Raw genomic sequence first — 17893 nt, 5'->3', positions numbered from 1 at the left:
TGATTCCTTCCCAGATCTAGTTTTGGAACAAGAATGTCTGTCTTCACCAATCTGGAACCATGCTATTAGAATAGAACTGTTGTCAATGAAAAATGATCAGTTTATCCCCTTGGAATTTCTTCTGCAAGATTTTCTACTGTGTTCTTTAAATTAATTCTCAATGTTTCCAGCTAAGAGCAATAAAACATACTGTGAATGAAATGCTCCAAGCTAAGCCATTCACCAAATACAATGTGAAACCCACAGAGAGCTCCATGACTGTAAGAATCATTAACCCTCTGATACCTCTGTGCTGTGTCCACCTGGGAGTAAGTCTCTTGTACAGTCTTAAATAATAGATCCAGGAAATCAAAAGAAGTTTTTAGCTGAAAGGAATTATTTGTTCCTTTTCTCTGGGCTTTCCTGGAGCTTCCAAAGAACACAGGACGAGAGAGAAAATGTCCAAGGCCACATGGCATGAGAGAAGATGTCAGCTTGCATTCCCAAGTCAAGGTTAAGTCTGGAAATTTGGAGTCAAATTGTTTCCCCTGTTCCAAGGATGATGTGAACTTCTGCCTACCTGTTTAAAGTTGCCACTCCGTCTCTGCTCCCAGTCCATCATATCATGAAAAATAGGAATCATGACATTCCGGAGATCTGGCTGGGGTATCAGGGTCACTTCTAGGAAGGGGCCAATCAGGGCAGGGATGAAATGAAGTTTGTGTTCTCCTAAATTGAATAACATATTAGCATTTAAGAATATTTCTTCAGAAGTCCTTCAAAAATAGTATAAAACCTGCTTAAAACGATTGTCTAGCGTTGCATATTTTCCTCAAAAAATGATTTATGATTGGCATACTCACTAAACTTCAGTTCATCCTGTTCTCCCATCCCCCTTACTCCTCTTTCCTATATACATTTCAAGCAGGTAACTGGTAGCTAGCATTTACAATGCCTTTCCTGTTATTTTTTTCAGGGCAGAAAAAAGCAGAACTCTAAACTCAGTGACTTGTACTGTCATTGGTAAAAGCCTAAACTGTTTATTTAAGATGCCTTGGCAAATAAGAAGAAAAAGGAGAAAAATTGAACCCCCATTTCCTGTACGGGGAATAGGAAATACTTGTTTCTTTTTTCTCCATTTCTACTTATTCTAACCTGTTAAACTAAGATAAAAATTTGCTAGAATTTTTTTTAATTTAAACAAAGGATATTTTTATCAGGAGACAGAAGCTGACAAGTCCTGAGATGGCAGGTCTTCCACTAGTCCTATAATCCTGCCCAGGAGAAGGCTGCAAGTCAAAGGCATTGAGAACCACCAAGCTGAGGGACTCAAGTATGCTGGGCCAAAGGTCATCTTACCATCTGACTAGTTACCCCAGGACTTTCTGATGCTATCATATGAAGTAAGACACCAGATCTTCACACAAACTTTTCCTCTCTGCTTCATTACCCTTTCCAAAAATACCCTTTCAGCATAAATTGAAATTTTTTTTGCTAGCTCAGAACATTCTAGCAAACTTGTGCTAGAAGGGTAAGATTTAGACCCACTGTGTTATAATTTTTATCTTAACAGAGCTTGGCATCCTTTAATCTCTTTCACGAAGATTATCACTTTAGTTATCACTTTTTCTTGATTTTTGAGTCTATTTATAAATGTGATCCAATATTCTTAACTTCTCTCTCTCTCTCTCTCTCTCTCTCTCTCTCTCTCTCTCTCTCTCTCTCTCTCTCTCTTCTCTCTCGCTCTCTGCCAGTCCTGTGGCTCAAACTCAGGCTCTCTGTCTCTGCCAGTCCTGGGGCTTGAACTCAGGGCCTGGGCACTGACCTTGAGCTTCTTTCGCTCAAGGCTGGCACTCTACCACTTGAACCACAGCACCCCTTGTGGCTTTTTCTGTGTATGTGGTACTGAGGAATGGAACCCAGGGCTTCATGCATGCTAGCCAACCACTGCAACTCTAAGCCACATTCCCATCCCTTAATTTTTTAAAAAGGTACACCAAATAACAGAGATAAGTAAAACAAATCCTTATATATCTATCATCTTGCTTCAACCATTTTGTTAATTCTGTTTCTTCTAATATTACAAGGTTTGTTTTCCTTAGATTATTTTAAAGCAAGTCAGAGGCATATTCTACTTGTACATGCATCAGTAAGTATCTTCATTGGGTATTTTAGGAATGTAGAATCATAATGCCTTTGCCACAATCAACAAAATAAAACAATAATTCCTTAAATTAATGTGAAACCTAGTTAATATTAAAATTCTGATGGTCTTAAAAACATGTCATTTATAATTGCTTTATTTCAACCACAGATCAAATAAGGTCCACACACAATATTTTGTCATCTGATTTTTCTCCTGGCTATAAGGTCAGAAATCAGCTACACCTATATTTAAATGGACATTTGGACATATATGAGAATAGTTTTATTTATTACAATCACACTTTGGAAACAGAATCTGCAGACCTGAAGAGGCTCCCAAGTATTGAAAATTTAATTCCTATTGAGGCAGCAAAGCAAATTTTGAGCTATGTATAGAAACAGCAAACTAAACTTCATTTCAGTGATTTCTTTTGAAACCACAGGTTTGGTGTACTTCCCCATGTTTAATTGTTAGCCACATGGCCTTGTTTTGAAGTATTTAGGGCACCTGCTACTTGGGCTGTTGAAGTTTTATATTTATGCACACCGAACATCCTGCTAGGGAAGTATTGATTTCTCCACAGCAGTTATAAGATGCAGTGTTTGCAAATGTGGAACAAGGAGGCCAGTTCATATTCAGTAAGAATGGGAGCTCATCTAGAAATAGAAAGGAAAACCTTTACCTCCCAGCAAAATGAGAACTAAATGTAAGATGGTAGTAAAGCTCCCTCCCTCTTACTTTCTCTCTGGGTTTTCTTACTCTCTTTCCTGAGATGGCACAGCAAGAAGGTTCTTGCCAAGTCCTTTGACTTTGTAGTCACTAGAACTGTAATAAATACATTTGCTCTTTACAAAAAGAAAAGATGATGATAAAGAAAGATGGTAGTAAAATATATATGTATATATCACAAACTGATATATAAATGTGCCTATACATAAAAATATATAGTCACAAATTGGAAAAAAAAGGTCCTGAGTTCAAGTGCCACAACCAATCCCGCCCCCAAACAACAAAAACAAAACCCCAAAAAGCTAGAAATAGAATTATGTTGATTTTTTTTTTTTGGCCAGTCCTGAGGCTTGAACTCAGGGCCTGAGCACTGTCCCTTGCTTCTTTATACTCAAGGCTAGCACTCTACCACGTGAGCCACAGTGCCACTTTTGGCTTTTTCTATGTATGTGGTGCTAAGGAATTGAACCCAGGACTTCAAGTATAAGAGGCAAGCACTCTACCACTAGGCCATATTCTCAGCCCCGCTAAAAACTGAATTATGATACGATGTAGCAAATCGACTTCTGGAAGCATACCCAAAAGAAATGAAATAGAGTCTCAAAGATGTGTATGCCCACCCATTACACAGCAGCATTATTCACAATAGCCAAAAGGTAGAAATAGCCTGCCCAAGAATCCAAGGACAGCACTGTATAACTTTCCCCTGCTTTTATGGAATACTTTCAGTTCTTCAACTTACAAAATGAAATACTGAGCAATAACGTATTTAAGAAAAGATATTCACTTATCACTAATTGGTATTTATTCTTCAAAATCAAGTTATTCTATCAAAACCACAATGTGCTAACACCTCACATCCACTAGGATAATGATTATCAACACCCGCCCCCAGAAAAAGACAAGTGTTGGCAAGTATGTGGAGAAACTGGAACAAGACCTTGTGTTCTGATGGGAATGTAATGGGCACAGCAGCTATGCAATGACAACAGTAGGAGTTTCTCAAGAAGTTAAAAATAGCTGGGCACTGGTGGCTTATGCCTGTAATTCTAGCTACTCAGGAAGCTGAGAACTGAGGAACATGGTTCAAAGCCAGCTCGGGCAACAAAGTCCATGAGACTCTTATCTTCAATGAACCCCCAGAAAATCGAAGTATGCTGTAGCTCAAGTGGTAGAGTGCTAGCCTTGAGCAAAATGCTAAGGAACAGCATGCAGGTCCTGAGTTCCAGCCCCATAACCCCCCCCCCCCCCAACAACAACAACCCCCCCCAAAACTAAAAATAGAATTATGTTGATTTTTTTTTTTTGGCCAGTCCTGGGGCTTGAACTCTGGACCCCGAGCACTATCCCTCACTTCTTTATACTCAAGGCTAGCATTCTACCACTTGAACCATAGTGCCACTTTTGGCTTTTTCTATATGTGGTGCTGAGGAATCGAATCCAGGGCTTCATGTATAAGAGGCAAGCACTCTACCACTAGGCCATATTCTCAGCCCCGCTAAAAACCGAATTATGATATGATGTAGCAAATCTACTTCTGGAAGCATTCCCCAAAAAAAGAATTGTAATTAGAGTCTCAAAGATGTGCATGTCCACCCATTACACAGCAGCATTATTCACAATAGCCAAAAGGTAGAAATAGCCTGCCCAAGAATCCAAGGATAGATGAATGGACAAAGAAAAGGTAGGATATCCATAACAACAAAACATTACTCAAGGCAGGAAATGCTGATACCTATTACAATGAAGATAGATCTTGAAGCCATTTTGCTAAAGGCATAGGTCAATCACAAAAAGACAAATATTATTTGTATTCATAGAGACAGAAAGTAGAATAGTGGTACAAGGGGTTGGGGAGAGAGGAAATTTCGGGGGGGGTATTGTTTGATGGGCACAGAGTTTCAGTTGTGCAAGATGAAAAGGGTTCTTGGATGGATAGCATTACAGTGTGAATGTACTTAGTACCAGCAAATTGTACATTGTAAAAAGGTTAAGAAGTTTTTTAAAACCACAATTAAAAATATTTGATAAATAAAATTTTAAATGACTTATATTGCTTGTGGGCAGTGATGGGGGTGGAAACTGGAAAAAAGCAAAGGCGTGACATTGTCCAAAGAGAACTGTACTCATTGCCAGACTTAAGAAATGGTAACCCCTCTGTTCAACATCTTAATAATAACAATAAAATTATATTTTAAAACAAATTGTTGTGGTAGAGTGCTAGGAGGCCCAGGAACAGTGCCCAGACCTTGAGTTCAAGCCCCACAACCAACCAAAACAAAACAAAACAAATTGTTCTAACCATAAAATAGGGATAATGCTGTGTCCAGTGGTCTACAAGCATTAGGGGACAAGCAGCATTAACTCAAAGTTCCCATAAGTAATGCCAAGCCCCTCTGTCCTCAAGAAGCATTCCTTTCTTATAAAGGAAGAGACCCGCTTGGTTATCTGTGCATTACATTTGTTGCTAGTAGACAGAAACCTTTTGGTTCAGTTCCTACGTTCTCAAGTAGGCCTAATGTTCCTGGGCTGAAGCACAAACTAGTAGAGTGACTGATTTGTTCCTGTGAAGGTGAAAATGTGCACTGGTGATTCTGCTTGCCAAGAAGCTCCAAGACAGAGAAGAGACAGGAAGAGAACAGATAATTCACTTCTCTCAGTTCTCAGCTTCACAGACACTAAAGCTCCAAATACTTGCTTATTCAGAAAAATGTTTAAATTTTCTGTATACAGCTAATCATTCGAAATTCATATTTGATATTACGGGTAAGTTTTAAATGCTTTAAACATACCAACTTGAATGTCTACCAGTCTGATGACTATGGCTAGAAATTACACTGGCAAGCCTATGTGTTCATAACTCGGATGTAAACACTTGGGAGGATGACACAGGAGCCAGTCTGAGATATTAAGATTATGTCTAACAAAACAATACCAAAGAAACAAGACCACCACCAAAATAAAAAACGATACTAGGTAACAGCGAATCTTCTTGTTAACTTGATTGGATTAAGAGACATCTGAGAGATTAGTAAAGCACATTTCTAGATAAGGTCTGCTTTCAGAGATGATTAACTGAGGAGGTAGACTCGCCCTGATTGTGGGCAGTACAATCCAATAGGCTACAAGCTTAGATGGAAACAAAAGGGAAGAAGGAAGCCCATGGACACAGGTCTGCTCTCCTTTCTGAGTTCTGGCCCCAGGAGGTGAGCAGTTTTGTTCCAACATACTTCCACTATGGTACTCTGCCTTACCACAGGCCCAGAAAAAAATAAAGCCAGCTAACTCTGGACTGAAACTTCTGATACTATGAACTAGCAATAAAGCTTTCCTTTTTTACATTGTTCCTTCTAGGTATTTGCAACAGCAGTGAAAAATTTTGAAATCATGAAACAGCATCTCATGAACTTTATTAGCCTGTGACATTAAAATATGAAAATTTATAAATATAAATATTCAACAGGACACATTTATGAACATATAAAATGATACTAACATATTTTGATATTATAGCTAATTTATTTTATATGATAACTAACATAACTGATATATTTTAATACTTTTACATAACAAGTTTAGTTAAGGCCTATAAGTGGTGTTACAACCATATAATGAATGCTTCATTTTGTTTTATCAGTGTGTGCTTTAAAAAAGGCTTTCATATTTCTGAATATTTTCCAACTGTAGCTGTTGTACACTAGCAACAACCTTTAAAAATCACCTAATGCTTTGAAAGCCCCAGAAAAGTCAAGACACAACTCTTGGGAAATAATGCAGTAACCGAGGAATGAAGCAAATTATACTCACTCTACGCTTGAACTATGCCATGGTGAGAACTTGTACATTGAACATAATAAAAATCCTTTACTACACTAGAGTTGGTCTTTAGGGATGGAACGACAAAGAATGGATAGTATGGTTGGAAGCAGTCCTTTACAATCTTTAGCCAAGTACCTAAGAATCACTTGGAAAACCAGCTAAAACTCCCAATGCTGGGCTACCTCCCAGAGATTCTGTTTCAGTAGTTGTGGGTTACAGCTAGAGAATTTTCATTCTCTAGAAGCTCCCAGATGACTGTGCTGGTCCATTTTGTGTAGCACTGTACTAAAGAGCACTGCATTATAAGTGCTCCAGAGATTTCTGAAACTATCCAAGGGGAACAAAGAAGTAATTTACCATAAAATCCAGAAAGGTAGAAATATTTTTGTTTCAGAGTAAAGACAAAAAGGAAAAGTATATGAAATATACCTGCTGCCTGCTATATTTAGCAGACAAAACGACATGAGTATAAGTGTACAGTTATCCTGGCTTGGATAAAGATTTATGTGTAAATGGCCATAGACAGCAATGCTGAAAAGAGAAAACCTGCCACATTTGCTAATATTCTGGTCTCCTAATTAGAGCCTGAATAGCAATAACTGTCTTCAAAAAGCATTTATTGCAGTGATCATTGAAAAATATCTTGCTAAATGAATGCCAAATGCAATATAATACAGGGTTCTTGATTTGCTTTTGAAAAAGCAAGGCCACAAAGAATCATCAAAACCTAGAGACTAAGCGGATCACTCTCCAAGTAAGACAAACATTTAGTGCTGTTTCTGAACTGAATCTAAAGACAAATCATGGTTTCTTTTGGCGGGACTTTCATAATTACAGGTTATTTCTAAGATGCTAACTCATTTGTTTTCCTGCACTCACCAGCAAGCGCCATTGACCACTGTGCTCAATTACATACAACAAGTCCTCTTCAAATTGCTATGTACATTTGAAGGATTATATGTGTTCTGTTAAAAAAATCATTCTGTAACAAGAATTCAAACAAAACTATAATTGGAAACAAACCCTATCATCTCTAAGTTGTATTTGGATAAGCCCAAGAGAGAAGATACTCTCATGTCATTACATATTCAATTTAAATAAGTCAAAAAAAATTTAACAAATCACAAGGAGGAACTAAAATGCAATAATAGTTAATGTACCCTAAAAATTGCATAGTTAACACACCAAATTAAATGTTATGAATCTCTAGAAAGACATCCTATGACAATGGAATTTAAAACAATTTATTTTCCAAATATTCTCTTCTGTGTAACTAGAACTGTGCCATCAATTTGCTGGAAAAACATGTTTTATGTGCTGTGGTAGATTAACAAAATTGGATCTAACAGTCTCTTAGCAACTGTATACGCTTTTAAAATCCTTTGGTTGGGCTCTTTATGACATAGGTCAATGGTCTGAAGTTTTTTTTCAAGTAGTAATGCTTAAGTCAATGTTTCACGAAGTTTAATCTAAATTTATAAGACTCATAGCTTAAATTCAGACTTGTAAATTTTTTGTACAGTCTAAAATTCTGAAAAGTTACTTTATTGCTAGAAATAATGTTGGAGTAATACTATATATAAAACTTACTATTAATTCATAATGAATTATATAATAGTAGACTGGTTATTTTTCAGATAGAAACCAATGTAAAGAATTCCAGTGCCAATATGTCAATTAATTTCTGTAGATTATTTTTGCTGATTTAGACATTTGATTTCAAAGCTTTCACTGGCAATTTGTTCTTCATTTTTATATTTACAAGTGCAGGTGATATCTTCTGTAACTTACCTAGGTTTTGCCACATGCTAAAAATTTCACAACCCATTGTTACTCGCATATCACCATACCTGAAACAAAATAAAAAGTCAAATATGACACAAAGCCCATGCAACAATTCTTTATTACTCTGAACTCAAAGGCAGTACATTTTTAATTAAAGATGTTTAATGTTAATTTCTTGGTGCTTGGAAATCAAATCTTCACGTACATGTTTTAGTAAAACAGATCTGTCTCATCATTTTTGGCTTGTACAATAACTTTGAATCCTGAAAGACCTGGGGCAGAAAAAAGTATGAGAAATTTAAAAATTTTTATGTAGTAAATTGTCTCTTGTTCTTTGGGTTATTGTTTCTCCATTCGTGATTTCCAGTTCTGGATATTTGGATTTATAAACACTTGGCTGTAAACACCTTCAAGACATTTCCCTCGTGACTATACCTTAGTACTTACTTTTCTAACACTTTTTTCTTTTTGGAAGGAGTGAACATCTCCAATTGCAGACACAACTGGTTTATAAAAATGACTGCAAGGTAAAAATAGGAATCCCAGATCTGAAAAAGAACAGAACATTTAAATATGTACAGGTGAAGTGAACCTTAATCTTGAGTTTATTTCACAAGTGCTAAGTGGATGGGACTAACATTAACATAAGATTGGCTATGACTTGATAACTGTCAGATTTGGATATGAATATGTAGGGGATGTTAATACTTTTCTACATTTATATACTATGTGCTTGAAATGTTCTCTAACCAAGAAATCATGCAAACTAACACTGTCTATTTAGATACTGCTTCAAAGCTGAATTTGAGGTTCCAGGAGCTCTCTGCTTTATGCTAGTTGCTAGCTATTTTGTTTCTCTTGCAATACCTCTGAGAGTTTCCAGGGGAACTAAGGTATAAGATAGGTTATTTTGGTTTGAATTTGCTTTTTGGAGTTCCTTCTAATGTAGATTTTTTGTAAACGTATATATTCCTTTGAATATGCTAAATTGCTTTAAATTTAGACAGAATTAAAAAATATCTTTCTAGTCAAATCTTTCTGAGTGTGTGTATGTGCATTGTCATGCTCTGGTCTCCTGAGTATACCCAACCAATCTTTTGAGTCCAAGTTTTCTTGTACCAAATACAGAATCAGAAAGATATCAGAATAACATTTCCTGAAATAAATTTAGCTGAAGTAGGATGCATAGGACATAATGAATGATAACTCTCTTCACTGACAACATGCAAAATTAAGACAACTAACTATGAGAAATATGACAAGAATATTCATAATATGTAAAGAGTTCTTATAAATCAAAAGGAATATGACAAAACCACAAGCAAAATTATTTATTGAAATTAATAATTAGAGGGTGTATAACAAATTTAATTTGGTAGGAATGTACATAAAAGGGTAATTTATAAGAATAGTGAAAAAATTTAAAAATCAAATAGTAGAATTGAGTAGAAAGTGGTGGCTAACATCTGGTAACCTACCTACTCTGGAGGCAGAGAATGAAAGGATCACAGTTCGAAGCCAATCCAGGCAAAGTTTGTGAGACCCTACCTACCCACAGTTGAGTGTGATGACACACACCTGTCATCCCAACTATGCTGGAGGCATAAAATAGAAGGATTACACTCTAGGCTGACCTGAGTAAAAAAAGGGAGTCCCTGCCTAGAAAAACAATGAAACTAGAATGGGTTCAAGGGCTGGAGTGCTTGTAAAGCAACTATGGGGGCTTGAGTTCATATAGAATCTTGTGTGTGTGTGGTACTGGGATTTGAACTCAGGGCCTTCTGCATGTTAGGCAAGCACTCCATGAATGGGCTTTATCTCATCCTGGCCCTTGTATTTTTTTTTTTTTTTGTAAGTTATATGTCTTGAACTCTGGGCCTGGGCACTGTCCTTGAGCACTTCAGATCAAAGTTAGAGCTCTGCGACTTGAGCCACAGAGGCACTTCCAGTTTTCTGGTGGTTAATTGGAGATAAGAGTCTCATGGACTTTCCTACCTATGCTGGCTTTGAACTGCGAGCCTGAGATCTCAGACTCTTCAGTAGCTAGGATTACAGGCATGAGTGCCCGGCCCATTCCTCCATTTTTTGAGATAGTATCTCACACTTACTGTATAGTTCAAGCTGTCTCTGAACTTGCTATATAACCTAGGCTGGTCTTGAACTCTTGATCCTTCTCCCACAGCCTCCAGAATTCGGGGGTTATAAGTGTATGCTACCACTTCTATCTAAAATTTCATTGTTTTTTCCTGTATTTGTGATTCTTTTTGTTGTACGTAATGTGACTCAGCACAAGCCAGACAGTTATCCAACATATACTTACCTTATAATCAAAGTTTTCGTTTAAGAAGTTCTTACGAAGTGCATCCGAGAGGTACAGAACAGTTGTAATAATAACACTAGTAAAAACAAAAAGAAAGCATTTGTGTTGAAATTACCGAAAACCATTTGGCAGATAAGAATAAAAACCACCAAAAGAAAAGAAAACCTCCTTCAGTAGGTACTGGAGCAATGTTAGATAATTTTAAAAAGAAAGATGCCAGTTCCTGCCCTACCCACCCACCAAAAAACAAAACAAAAACAAAAAGGAAAAAAATCTATTATGAAAGTTAGTTTCTTTGTAAAATAAAACAGAGGAATATCTCTTTAATTATATGATTCAGGCAGAAATACCTTAGTATCCCAATGTCTCCATGTTTTTATAAATTCCTGAGCCAAGCAAAATGATTGTGACCATAAACCCATGTCTTATTATCATGAAAGAAATGCAGCCTAAACGTGAAACAAATAGCTCCAAATGACAGAATATATCATGCATTTTCTAGATGCCCTCTCTGTGTTCTCCTCTATGGAAGGTGTTAGGCTGAGAGCTATGGAAGGCAGAGTCCCTCTCAGGGCAACAAGATTGCCACTAAAGGAACAATTACTGACTGTGAAATTGTGTATGGCCCAGAACTAAGCTGTGTGACAGCTACAGGGAGTCTCACAGCCACTTAGAGAAAGGGGCATCTACTTCCAGGGCAAGAACACGCAGGTAGCCTAACAGTGGGGGTGTCCACAGCCCTATGTATTCTGCCTAGGAGATTAAGAAGGATTTGCTGAGCATTCTTACTTAGGGTGAGAGTTCAGCAATTTGTTCAAATTTTGCTTTTTTTTATAGCCAAAAAATATATATAAAATTCAATTTGTTTCCAGTTGGGTATTTTAATGTTGGAACAACATAAGCCACACATGTTACTATGAACTAAGCAACAGAATATAAACGGTTGATTGTTAAGATTTTTCAAACCTCTGTGGTCTTTCCTGAGATGCATGTGTAACACAGTGCTATGATGTGAGAAAGTCCTAGTTCTTACTATAGGATTGAGAAAGATATGAGTAAATGATGAGGAATCATTACCAATCAAAATTACATGATGTCCTTACAGGCCAGTCATTTAAGAGATTATTATAAAGAAATGCTAACCTGGTGCCAGTGGCTTACATCCATAACCCTAGTCTTTGTAAGGCTAAGATTGGGGCGACTGAGGTTTGAGGCAAGCATGGGCAGAAAAGGTGGTGGCAAAAAGCTAGGTTTAGTGCCATGTGCCTACCATCTTGGCTAAAGTAAGAAGTGGAAAATAGGAGGTTCACTGTCCAAATGTTTGCCTGGGCAGGAAGCAAGTCTCTATGTCAACAATACCCAGTGCAAAAAGAGTGTAGAAATAGGGCTCAGTTGTAGTATGCCTGCTCAAAAAGCAGGAGGCCCTGAGTTCAAATCCCTACACCAACAAACACAAAAAATGCTTTTAATTTTTTTCAACAAAAATCTAGCAAGACCTTAAAATAACTACTTGAAATGCTTTTCAGTTATGCCAATAACTTTCATCCAAGGCACAGAGGAAGCTCCCAATAACTCAGCACTAAGCCACTGATTCCCTAACACAAACACCCTCAAGCCAGTTAAAACATTTGTACTTTAGTGCTCCTTCTTTGCAGTGGACAACTGTGGAGCTAATTTTCTTCACTTGCTCTGATTTATCTAAAGCCATGTGGCTCCTCTGGCTTCATTATTTTACTTATGAGTCAGTTTCTGAATATGGGGGTATTTCAAATCTCAGGGCTCCAACTCAGTCACCAAGAAAGGTTTGCAATCTGTTACCACAAATGGCCAAATTACTGATTTCTGTTGCAGAAATGCAGGCACAAGAATCACTTTTGACAACCATAATTTATAGGCACAGAATGATAAAATCTACTCAAGAAGGAGGAACTGATGCACTGCTTCTTGATTTTCTAGCAGCCTGATTTAGGAATTATCTTCAATCAACTCTTTATCTCCTTCCAGCCTCCCCTGTAGAAAACACATTTCCTCTATTTGTTCTTTTGAAAGCTACGCCAACTAGAAAAATCTGTTCAAGGATAAGCCATCTCCAAAAACAATATAGACTAAGAGAAACATCTTGTAGATAAACTGGGAATCAACAATACAGATATTTATACATTGAAAAATGAAGAGAATCTTAAAAACGGCCCCCCCATCCCTACCCAAACCAACAAAAAAAAACAAGAAAAAAAAAGAAATATCAAGAGAATTTATTCTTGGAGTATGACTTCCCTACAACTTGGCAAGTTCATTGGAAGTAGGAGAAATGGACCCAAAACCACTTAAGGGTAGAGGAAGATCCTGGACAGTCACTGAGAGAATTTATCCCAGCTACTGGTTCAGAAACTTCAGTGTGTAACAGAATGACCTGAAAGATAAACAGATATCAGGTCCATACCACCACCAGTGCTTGGTTAATTTGTGATAGGCTGAACTAGTTGATTCTGATGCACTGATTATCCTTTCTCTTGGTGTAGAATGGGGTTAGACAGTCCAGAAGACAAATAAGGTCAGAATGCAGAGAAAAATACCTCAGGGGAATCTGGCCTAGTTTACCACATGGTCACCAAGAGCCTAATTGAACAAGTGTTTGTTGAATGACTGTAGCCTCATTATCCATTTGTATCTCTGCTTTGTTAAACTTATTTACCAGATCAGCTAAAAATACATAAATGTGTTTGTTAGATATTGTGAAGAAAGTACTGAAATCAAGATAGGTAAGGCTGATCCAAGCTAGGAAAAAAAGAGACATTTTGCTTTTGTCAGAAAAGCAACTAGTGCGGTGAGGTTAAGAGAAGGAAGAAAGACTTAAGATTGTGATTTTTAAAAGGTTCAGTACACAAGGAAGTTCTGGTAGGATATCAGTCACATGGCTACTCTGGGTGAAAATTTCTTACTAGGTTCAATCCCTTATAAAGGGAAGCTGAAGGAAAGCTTCGCGTACCCATTCTTACCAATTCCTCTCAATATATAAAGAGATGCAATGAGCGAGCAAATCTTGCTTAAGTATTTGCAACAACCACTCACATCATTTTGAAACCCTTATAGTAATATACAGCTTTGATAAAAATCACTAACTATGCATGTGCTGACATTAGCACAAGAAAATTCAGGGCTCCTGCTTGGCTTTTGTGCTCAAGGTTGGTACTTTACCATTTCAGCTACAGCTCTAACTTACCCAGATCCCTATTTTTCTCCTCCCTTCCTTACTTATTAGACATTTTATACTTTTACACTTTGAGAGACAAAAGACAAAAAGACAAACCATTCCAAAAGCAATACTTACAAAACCATTTTGTGTAAATCAACTGCACAACTCTTGCGGGGAGAGGGAGAAGGCAAGGGGAGGGAGGGAAATAAGGGAGGAGGTAACAAGATGAACAAGAAATGTACTCAGTGCCTTACATATGAATCTGTAACCCCTCTGTACCACACTTCGACAATAAAGAAAAATGTTTAAGAAAAATATAAGAATCTTTAGGAAACCTCAAACACAATAACACTAGCAATGTGGGTGGATATGCAGCAAGTTACCTACACCACTGTTCACATATTTCTGCCTTCCTTCCTACTCTTCTGGACGAATTGTGAGTGCTCCTAGTTCAAGTGCAGCTTTCTTCCTGTGCCCAAGAATCAAACTGCAATACTCTCATCTACTTCCAAGCAGCTAGGATTACAGGCCTGAGCCACTGCACTTGGCTAGCTATGGCTCCACCAGATATTTTACCTTCCTGCTTCTCATCCAGCATCACAGGCATCTCTACTCTACTGACCTGTTACTTTCTCATCTCTAGCTACACTTTCTTCCCAAGTGCCCTCATTCCGTTCCCTGGCTTCAATTCATACTCATCTGATGATGACCCTAAAACTACAGCTTCAATCCCAAATTCTTTCCGCACTCTACTCAAGTGCATCTTACTTGTTCTAGCTTGCTCTTCCTCATCTCCTTCACTTTTCTAACACTTGATCTACTCCTTTCAGTATTTTCCAACTCAGTAAATGGCCTGCAAACCATCTTCAATCCCTTGGTGTTTTTTCTTCCCCAATCACATTCAATTATCTCATCTTCAAGTCTTGTCCACTTTATTTTCAAAATCTAGCTCATTTTCTTCATTGCTATTGAACTGTTCAAGCCACTGTCATCTTGTACCTAGATGGCTGCAATAAGGTTCTAAAGCATTCGCCCAAGTTTCACTTTTGTTGCTCTACCCAACAATATTTGGGCCCTGACTTCCCTTTCTAACTGGTGCCTTCCTTCCCCACACTGATGATCTTTTTGTTTCTGAAAATGGTTCATGTTCTTTTGGGCCACAGAATCTTTGTTCATGCTATTCCTACATAGGAACATTCTCCACTTGCTGTTTCATGCATTCGCTTTTGGTTAAAGTTTTACTTTTTCATGAAAGACTGTTTCTACTTCAGTGCAGAACAATGTTCCTTTCATAAATACCCTCATAAATCTGTCTGTCTGTCTCTCTCTCTCTCTCTTTCTCTGTCGTATTCATTGGAACTGGGGCTTGAAGTCAGTGCCTTGAGCTCTTGCTCTGCTTTTTCGTCTCAAGGCTAGCATTCTATCACTTGAGCCACACCTCCACTCTGATTTTTTTTCTGGTTAACTGAGATAAGAATCTCTTAGATTTTTCTATCCAGGCTGGCTTCAAATCAGGATCTTCAGATATCAACCTCTGGACTAGGTAGGATTATACACAGGCATGAGCCTCCGTCTCCCCCTCCTTTCCTTCCTTTTTTCCTTGATAGAATTTTACTGTGAAGCTCAGGCTGATTTTAGGGATTGTAGTCATGGGCTACCATGCTTGTCTCAGAAAACTAATTTTTAAATTAATGTAAAAAAATGATAAAGACAAATAGGTGAAGCTTACTTCTGGACTACATTGTATTTATACAATTTACTACATTGTCCATTTATGCAATGGATTACCTTGTACTTATAAAGGAAAATGAGTCTCATCTGATTTTATAATGTGAATGGGAAGTAGATAGTACAGTTAACTAAGGAGAAGAGAGGAGAGGGGTGAGGAGAGGAGGTGCACACAGCAGGTGGTCTGTTCAGCATGCCAGATGTCTCATTCTAGATTCGTGTTCATAAAGAGGCTAGGCTTAGAGCTCTTATCATTGCAAGTGGAAAGGCAAGGTCACACTGGTTTTAGCATCCACTTTGATGGCTATGGTCTAAAATTGCCTGTTGCAAAGCATCATGGCTCTTTTTGAGTTTCCTATGGGTGAATTTTTCAGTTTAAATGTGTTATGCAGAGTTCATTCTTGAAAATCATGTTCCTATTTGGTTAATATTGTAGATGAAAATCTCAAACATAGTATGTTTATCCAAAGGCGGAATATATATTTCATAAACATATTCACACATCTGCCTATGAGAGTCTTCATAAATGGAGTAGGGATATTTAGTTTGGGAAGACTGATATATATATATATATATATATATATATTATATTAAATAGCCACATTGTTATTATATGTTTTCAACATACTCAAGTAGAGCCTGGGTACCTAGGAAGAAAATAATACATTTACTTTCAGTATGAATTTCTGCCACTGAGAATTCTAACTTAAGGCAAGATATAGCTCTTCATGTAGGGCAAGTGGGATGACCAAATGATGAGGACCCCTTCTCCATCTGCTCATTGGGTCATGCACAGCCCTCTCCAGGACCAGAACATCTGATCTTTGGTTGTAAGGCCAGAGCAAATGAGCAAAAGCTTAACTCAAATCTCACCATCCAGAAGAAAGGATATTCCATTTGGTCTCCTCACAGAGACCAAAATATATATGCAAAACTCTAAACAGAGCTATGCCACTAGTCTCAATTAGTCTTCAACATGGAAAAGCTGCTTCTGTAGTTATGTAAAGTAAAATATGCTATATTACAATATTTGTTCCTTTACAAAGTTTTTAACACATCATCTTAACACCTCCAAGTCTATAAATGTATGCTGCAGCAGGAGCCACAGTAAGCATATCTAATCGAAATGTAATCCTGCATCCCTTGGGTGCTCCAACATCATACCTGGGAATCTGTGAGAGACATATGGTGACCTTGGCCTATGGGGAGATGCAGAGAACATAACCTTCACCCTGAGCATGTGGGTATTGGCATTTTGAAGAGAAGGGAAAAGAGAAGCAGGGGAATGTGGGCTTGGAAGTGAGAATGTTAATGGAATAGAATAAATAGGGGTTTGAAGTGAAGGTCAAGGACAATTTTCTAAACTTTTAATGTCTTAAGTCTAGAGCAACAGGAAGTCAAGAGAACAGATAAATCTGTGACGTCAAGCTTTCTTAGAACAGAGTCTATCATTCTGACTGTGTCATAATCTCTTGTCTTTGCTTGTATTCTTTCACATTATTGTCCTCTAATCATTTTAGCTAGATATAATCATTTTTTGCTAGATATGCTCATGGTAAGCTTATGTCACCAACTCTAAGTGATTCAAATTAATGTTTATGTTAGTAACTATCTAAACATCTGAATTTTGTGCTGAGCTTTCTTCAGAGTACTCTTTTCAGCTACCTATTACTTATCATGGTTCTATATTACTGGATCAATAAAAGTAGCTCTAATCGCCACCTGTTCAACTCAAGACTCGTGTCTTTTTCCCAGGACTCAGCATATAGTAGTTGTTTAATGGATTGCATTGAGTTTAAAAGATGTATAAAAGATGAGAAATGATTCAAATGTCCAGGAAGAGAGAACTGGTTAAATAAATTACGGCACACTCATTCAATGGAATATTATTCAGAGTGAAAGAGTATATAAAAACATAACAGAATGAGGGATATTTATTGCCAGGATTTTTATCTGTAAGAGCAGCATGCAGAATAGCACATATCCCACGTTGCCTGCTAGACTCTAAATGAAGCATATGTAAGAAATAAATAAAAGTGATTACCACAGGCTGGGGCTGAAGAAAGATCAAATCAGTGGGAATGGGATTTCTCAGTGTAAACCCTATTGTGTTATTTGGTGTTTCCATGATGTCAATCCATTATAAATAGTAATTCAAGAAGAAGAGTAAAAGGTTATTTTTTTAAAAAGAAAG

The 17893-nt window shown here is 37.4% G+C and overlaps 1 protein-coding gene across 6 annotated transcripts in view; it reads right to left on the bottom strand.

The window, feature by feature from the left end:
• Dock4 (dedicator of cytokinesis 4) overlaps positions 1-17893 on the bottom strand; it is a 417461-nt gene that overhangs the window by 57967 nt on the left and 341601 nt on the right. For all 6 annotated transcript variants that reach the window (XM_048339770.1, XM_048339775.1, XM_048339771.1 and 3 more), the window contains exons 28-31: positions 10779-10854; positions 8906-9006; positions 8465-8523; positions 560-708 (exon numbers count right to left, since the gene is read on the bottom strand). In XM_048339770.1, coding sequence (XP_048195727.1) covers positions 560-708; positions 8465-8523; positions 8906-9006; positions 10779-10854 — 385 coding nt within the window. The remainder of the gene's footprint in view (positions 1-559; positions 709-8464; positions 8524-8905; positions 9007-10778; positions 10855-17893) is intronic.

This window comes from Perognathus longimembris, chromosome 2 (genome assembly GCF_023159225.1).
Source record: "Perognathus longimembris pacificus isolate PPM17 chromosome 2, ASM2315922v1, whole genome shotgun sequence".
NCBI lineage: Eukaryota > Metazoa > Chordata > Mammalia > Rodentia > Heteromyidae > Perognathus > Perognathus longimembris.
This window is presented reverse-complemented; position numbering and strand designations above follow the sequence as displayed.